At 49.6% G+C, this 7,101-nt stretch overlaps 1 protein-coding gene across 2 annotated transcripts in view; it reads left to right on the top strand.

Moving 5' to 3' along the window:
- Positions 1–200: 200 nt before the first annotated feature.
- The window catches only part of DAP (death associated protein), an 80,771-nt gene continuing 73,870 nt past the window's right edge, over positions 201–7,101 (top strand). Inside the window, exon 1 of one of the 2 annotated variants that reach the window (XM_019541584.1) lies at positions 201–314. In XM_019541584.1, coding sequence (XP_019397129.1) covers positions 260–314 — 55 coding nt within the window. In that variant the 5' untranslated portion in view covers positions 201–259. Of the gene's footprint in view, positions 315–388; positions 623–7,101 lie in introns of those variants that run through there. The other variant, XM_019541577.1, reaches the window with a different exon arrangement.

Here is a 7,101-nt window from a genome sequence, read left to right as displayed (position 1 = left end):
CAGAGGTGCTGTGAGGGGGGCCACAGCAGTGAGGAGACTGGAGGCTGAGGTGGCTGATGGGCGGGAAACGCCAGCAGTGGCTGTGGGCGTTGAGGTGCCGCCCAGGGGACTCCCCGATGGCTTGCGGGGATGGGGGGGCGGTCCCGGAGCACCCGCCGCCGGCCACGTTGACAGGGCAGCGGCGGGCGGGGCTGGGCCGAGGCGGAGCCGGGCCGGGGCGCTGCAGCCGTGGCGGCGGGGGTGGCTTTGAACAGCAGACATGTCTTCGCCTCCCAAAGAGAAAGCTGAGACGCGCGCTGGACACCCGCCCGCCGGTACCTGCCCCCGCTCCCCCGGCTGCGGGGCGCTCGCGGGGGGAGGTGTTCTCGCCTGCGTGCACGCGTGTGCCTGCATGGCTTCTTTGTTCCCGGCCGCGTGGCTCCGGCTGCCCGCACTTTGCTTCTTGCGAGATCGGGGGTGGGGATGCCAGGATCCCGAGCTCCGGTGCCGCGATCCTGGGTTGGGGCCTGCTGGCAGCCGGGGCCGGGGATGCAGGCAGCGGTGGATCCGCCGGTTTCGCCCCCTCCGCTTTGGTTTTTCTTCTTCGGCCAAGTTTTGCCGCGACCGCGGAAGAAGTTTGCAGGTCGGGGCCGCGGGGCGGGAGCGGGAGGCGCGCACGTGCTGCCGGAGCGGCCGCCCCTGGTGCCACGCGGCGCGGACGTGGCGGGAGGCCGGGGCCCGTCCGCATCCCGATGCCTGTCCAGTCGCCTCGCCTCGCTCTTACGGCCTCTGCGGGGGTGCTTTCTGTGTCCCAGGCCCTGCCTTCTCCTCTTCCGCTTTCCCCGTTAGGTGCTGACTCGCATGAACTTTCTCTTTGCTGGGGGAAGAGGATGTAGAGCCTTCGGAGAGCCCCACTGCCTTCCCTTCCTGGAGAACAGACTGCCCCTCACCTCTTCCTTTACACACTCCCCAGGCCTGGCCCCACTACAGCCCGGGGACCTTTTGGTCAGCCTCTTCCTAGCCCGGCCAAGCGGTCTGACTCTCACCAGAAAGGAGGACCCCGGGACTGTGGGGCTGCATTCCCTGCCCAGCTTTGTTTCCATCTCGGGCCAGAGTATCACTTAGCAGTGTCCTCTGGCTCCCTGGACTCACTTGAGGGCGGGTGAGTTCTGTCATGTGTGCTCAGCTGGGTGCCACCTGTTGGCACTCTTGTTAGGAACCTTTGATCTCCACTCCTGCCCCTGTTTTCATTATTATTTGTCCCAAGTAACCAGTATCACATCACTAGTGGCCCCCAGTACTAAAAGAGAGCTTACAGTTCACCTGCCAGGCCTGAACCCATGAAATTCCCTGACCCATGTGATCTCATTGCTGGGCAGAGTATCACTGAGCAGTGTCCGTTGGCTCGTTTGACTCATTTAAGGGCCAGTGGGCACTACCCGGTGTGCTCTGCTTGGTTGGCACCCTTGTTATGAACCTCTGACAGGCACTCCCACCTCTGTTTTTTTTATTATTTGTCATCAGTAATCACTTGTCATCTTTTTTGTAACCTCCCCACCTGAGGGAGACCAACAGGTTACTTGGTGGGCCCAGGGCCATGCCCCTCAAAGTGACAAATAGGCCTGAAGGAGAGACACCAGGCCTGTTGTTTTCTTTCTTGCCATTGCGTTTGCCTTCATGTTCGTCTTTGCACCCTTGCAAAGTTCCTGTCAGCATGTTGTGAGGAGCCAGTCCTTTGCTGAGGTATAAAGTTGCTCAGGGGTGAGATACAAGGCCTAGCTTTTGTAACTTCTGTGAGTTTTTGACACGGGAGGGGAAAGAAAACAAGGGCCCTTTGCTGCTTGGCCACCTGACTTTTCTATGTTTGTCTGTACAGTGTTGCTGCTTTTAGGGTAAACAGAAAAAGTTATACTCTTAGGAGCACCTCTGAGCACCTGCATATGTATCTGGGGGCTTCCTATAAGAAGACTGCATCCAGGCATCATTCAGACCCTGCTCAGCGCAGTGGGATTCTTCCTGGCTTGCCCCGACACCCTTTTTTGCTGTCTCTTTGCTGATCCTTACATAAGGTCTGCGAAAGGGGTGCTTGTGGACAGGCTTGAGCAACCTTTATCATGCCTCCCTCCTGCATTCATGACAGGAAAGTGTTTTCAAGGCTCTGCAGTTAAGGAGCATTCACAATTCTGCATTCTAAATGAAGTGTCATATTTTTTAGCCTTACAGTTACAGTATTGTTGCATTGTAAATTTTGATTCAGGAGCAACCTGCAAAGAATTTTAAAATAAAATTTTGGTTTGTGCCCTGCTTCCAGGCAGCATTGTTGTATAAAGAGGGCCTGGGAGAAATTTTGTAAAAAGATTAAGTACATAAGTATAATCGTAGCATTAGAAATTCATATCCTGCCTTGCATGGAAGCATGGCTGGGGAATAAGCTAAATTAACATCTCTCAGGAACAAAGAGAATAAAAGTTGAACAATGTAAGAAATTTTCAGTCGGATGGCTTTAAGCAGCATATTTCTAGCGTTTAGAGCCAAGGTATTAAAACCAGAGGAAGACTATTTTTATAATTAAGTTTTAAAATCAGGGGTCCAACTCTTCTGGCTACATGGGGTCAGACCTGGCGCTGCACACAGCACAGGTAGTTCAGGCCATGAGCTGCATGTTGTGACCCACCAGCCTATCCCTGGCCCCGTGCTGCCCAGGTGTGTCAGAAGCAGTCTGCAGTGCCAGTCTGGCCCAGCACTGCATGCCATGCGCACTGTGGACCTTCTGTACTGTGTGCAGGACCAAGTCCAGCTTTTGTGGCACATGCAGCACAAGCTCCATGCTAGCCCTGTGTGCCGTGCGTACAGCAAGCCCTACGGCTGGTGCATGCTGCATTCAGCAAAGGGGCCAGCATGGTGTGTGTGCTGCATGCAGGACTGGAGTTGATGTGGTGTGCGGGGTTGGTCCAGAGACCTGTGGGTTGGATCATACACCTTGATTGGCCAGATCTGGTCCTGTGTTTGAAAACCCTATTTTAAAGTCTACATTTGGGTTCACAAATTCAAAACTTTTGATTGAGGCTCCAAAAGTCCCACTCCTGGTACAGTCAGGAGTGCAAATATGTTTTCAATCATTTGGCTGGCATTAAATATCTTTTGCTGTAATACCTGTAAATACGTGAGTGACACCATAGACAACTTAATTTTTCTTTACCCTCTCTAAATCTACTAAACAGATACACCACATACTAGTAGAGCAAAGTGAAAGCTTCTCTTCATGCTGACAGGTTGCTTTAAACAGTTCTTGTGGTGGTGAGTTTTCAGATTTAGACATCCCTGAGACTAACCAGCTAGGGAGTTGTTAATATGTGGACATTAGGTCTGTGCAAATAGGGAAGTATCAGATTTGGATTCGGTGGACAGTGATTCAATTTGGAAATTAGGATCACTATCCCGAATCAATTTAGGCTGAATCAGCTTCAGAAGATTCGGCAGTGATTGTGATCAGCCAGGGAGAGGCAGGCACAGCCGGGCAGCTACAGGTTCTCCCACAGCGCGTCAGGCTGTGCCTGCCTCCCCCCAGGTGGGGGGAGCCATGGGAGAAGCCCGTATGGTTGCTCTGCCCAGTCCCATCCCATGCCTGTTCCCAGCATTTTTTTTTTTTAAGCCCCACACTCACTGGCTCCAGCAGCTTCAACTGGGGCCTCTGGGCACTTGTGCCAGAGCCTCGCCCTCCATGCAGCACAGGGACAGTGGGGAGCAGTGGCGATCACGCCCCCCATCCTGGCACCCATGCAGCAGCTGCCCTGTGGTGTGGGTGCAGCTCCACAGGGCATCATGCTCTGTCAAGGGCTCAGCGGTGCTGGGCTCTGGCTGACACGTGGAGCCACTCCAGCTCTCAGGGGAATCAAATGGGACTGGGGAATTGAACTGGGGGCAGGAGAATCGAACATGGAGCTGGAGAATCAAAGTGGTATAACCCCTACTCCCAGTGCTGCCATGGCCACATCCTTGCCCCACCCCAGCTGGGCAGCTTGTCCCAGCCCCAATCCCTCCTCCTCCTACCCCCCTCCAATCCCAGGAGATTTACCAGCTGGAGGCAGCTGTCAGCTGCCTGTTTAGTCTATGGCCAAGTCTCTGAATCAGACAAATCTTTTCCCAAACCTTTTCTGAATCGATTGTATGGAAACCAAGGCTGTGGCTACATTGATGGTTAGGGTTGATTTTAAGTTTGTCCTCAAGTTCATATTTGCAGAACTTTGGCACTGTAAACCTCAATAGGTTTATTGAGTAGCTTCCATTAGTTGGGAGGGACTTTGAAACTGGGTCTTTTTCATTTTCCAAATAAGTTTGGTAAGCACTAAGCCAGTGATCCTTGACCAAGGTAATACAGCACCCTGAGGTGTCCTGAGATCCTTTTAAGAGTGCCATGCAGTACTAGTTGTGCAGACACCTACACATGCCTCAGAAGAAAAATCCAGCATTTTCACATGGAAATCCATAGTGTTACAATATTCTGACCTGCTGTTATCTTTCTGAGTTTTTTGCAATAGAAGAATTGCTGTTATTTTTTTGTAGTAAAAAATGAGTGAAAATTGAGAGCTGGTGTTTTTCAAGAGTAGAGAACCACCACTGATCTAGACTATTCAAATTTCCCAGCTCTGAACAACACAAGAAAAAACTGGCAAATAACTTGTTATTGTGTGTAATGTAAGCGGAGAAGACTCCTAAAACAGCCAGATTTAGTGCTGAAAGTGGGTGGGTGGGGGGACAGATGGATGGATTTTTGGCTTCCTGTTTGGTGGTAAAAACATGTATTGGGTAAAGACACAAGCAGGGTAATGGTGCTTTTAAATAGAAATAGCTTTTAAAACAATTTCTAGTGCTTTTACCAGAGGTAACTTGTTATATTTGTGAATTGAAGACAATCCCTGAAGATTAATGTCTGTTCACCTTAGTAAAGGCAACTCTGTGCAACTGAGATTGTAGACTGGAACAGGTGATGATTAAACTGAAATTTCTGCTTTTGGTCTGTTCCCCTTGCTCTTGCCAGTGGAAATATTTATTTTAGTTGTTAGTCCAGAAATAATGCAAGGTAGTATGAGCATGGTATGGTTTGCTTTATTTCAAATGCAAAATATGCTGTTATGCTGCCTGTTTTCTAGTGTCTCCGACAACAGTTTATCTACAATGGCGTTGTTTTTGTTGCTACCTTTTTATAGTTGTTTTAATCTGTAAGAGCAAGCTTATGGTGGGGAGGTATTTATGATGTTAATTGTCTTAGTTGTTAAAGTTGCATGGAGATGATACTGTTGGATGGCATTTGGATAAACAACTGAGTCTGTAAATAGTTTGCATCGTGAAATAGTAGCAGGAGATTGTACTGATATCACCTCAAGAATTACATTTCTTTGTAAACATTAGTAAAATCCTTTTCTTAATGTCTGAGAGGTTGCAAAATAGGTCTCACTATCTATTGTAAGGCTTTGGGTTTTGTTTTGGTTTTTCTACATTTTATGCTTTAAAGATAATGTATTCTAAATTTATTTTATTATAAATTTTTTACTATGGTAAATAGTTTGCCAAATGCTTTCTTTATGTTGCCACTTTCTGTCCTGAATTATTTTCCATTGTTAAATTTGAGCATTTTAAAGGTACTAATTCCTTACTATTTTAAGGAAAAGGTGATGGTAGTTTAAAACGATCTAACAAACAAGCCTCTATAAGCAAACTAATGTTACCCCGTGTTAGGGCAAACTCTTATGCAGCATTTTTGCGTTTTATTCTCTAATATGCCAAAAACTTATCATATTTAATTGAACCCATGACAACCCTGAATTTAAGATGACCCCCCCACCTAATAATTAGATTCTATACATGGCAAATGTAGGCATCTGTTATAACTTTTCACGTACAGAATATGATCGTTGGAGATTTGTCTTAAATTTGTCACCACCACTGCAGCAGGGAAAGCAGTGTCAGGGGAGTAGGCAGTGAGGGGCATACAGTAGGGCAGGAAGTCGAAGGAGGGGCAGTGTGGATAGGCAGGACAGGGCAGGTGGGATGGAAGTGGTAGGGGGGAAAGCTGGGGAGGGGGCAAGAAGCTTGTCTCCTGCCATCTGTCCCCTGCACATGCCCTCTGTTGTGCTTTTTCCCTCCATGGTCTTGGGCCCCAACTCCATCTTCTCCACAGGGATTGTGAGAGGGAGATGGCCAAGGTTGTGGTGGAAGGTAGCAGAAACAGTGCAGAGGGGAAATCAGGTCGCCATATTTCCGGGATCAAAAAAGATGACACCTGTAGAGGGGAGGGGGCGGGGAGCCAGCCAAGAGGGAAGGGGAGGGGTATGATTGTGGTGGGTGGGAGGGGCAGGGATATGCCTGTGCCCTTCCTCCCTCATCCCTGAACCTGTACCCCCTAGCCCTGCCAGTGCCTCTCACCCCTGACCCACAGTCCCCTACCCCCTAGCCCTGCCAGTGTCCTTCACTCCCAACACACACAGCTCCAGCATGCATGTACATGCACAGGTGCGTGCGCGCACACACACACACACACACACACACACACACACTTGCTGGGGCCCATGCAGACCACATGACCTCTGACAGCCAATCACCTTGCCTACTGCTCCCAGCCCCAAGCAGCCAGTCGGAAAAAGCGGAGGCAAAGCAAAAACCCAGACATTTACTCGCATTTTAAAAACCTGCCTGGACACAAGGACAGGGGACCAAAAAAGAGGACATGTCTGGGAAAACCCGGACGCATGGTAACCCTAAGTAGGAAGGGGGCTGGGAACTGGGCTGTGGGTGAGGGGAGAGGCAGGGGATGCAGAGGGGCAGGCAGCAGCTGCTTGTTACCTTGTACTTGATTCCAACATGAGAGACTCCCCTGCCCAGGTTAAATGGGGGAAAAAACCTCATCTTAGAATTAAGTAACTGTCATACATTGGGGTAATAAATTCCACCTTGTGCAGCAAAGGAAAAGCTGTGCAGCTTCAGGCTTCGGGTTTATTTTCAGAATTTAGAAATCAAGGTTTCCTGATTTCTCTGTTTCTGCTCTGTCTACACAATGACTGCAAAAGAGATATTGGTGCTTCTGCTCTTTTTGGGGGACACAGTGTGTTGTGATAAGGTTTTTGA

This window comes from Crocodylus porosus, unplaced genomic scaffold, assembly GCF_001723895.1.
Source record: "Crocodylus porosus isolate Cpor-Errol unplaced genomic scaffold, CroPor_comp1, whole genome shotgun sequence".
Lineage (NCBI taxonomy): Eukaryota > Metazoa > Chordata > Crocodylia > Crocodylidae > Crocodylus > Crocodylus porosus.
This window is presented reverse-complemented; position numbering and strand designations above follow the sequence as displayed.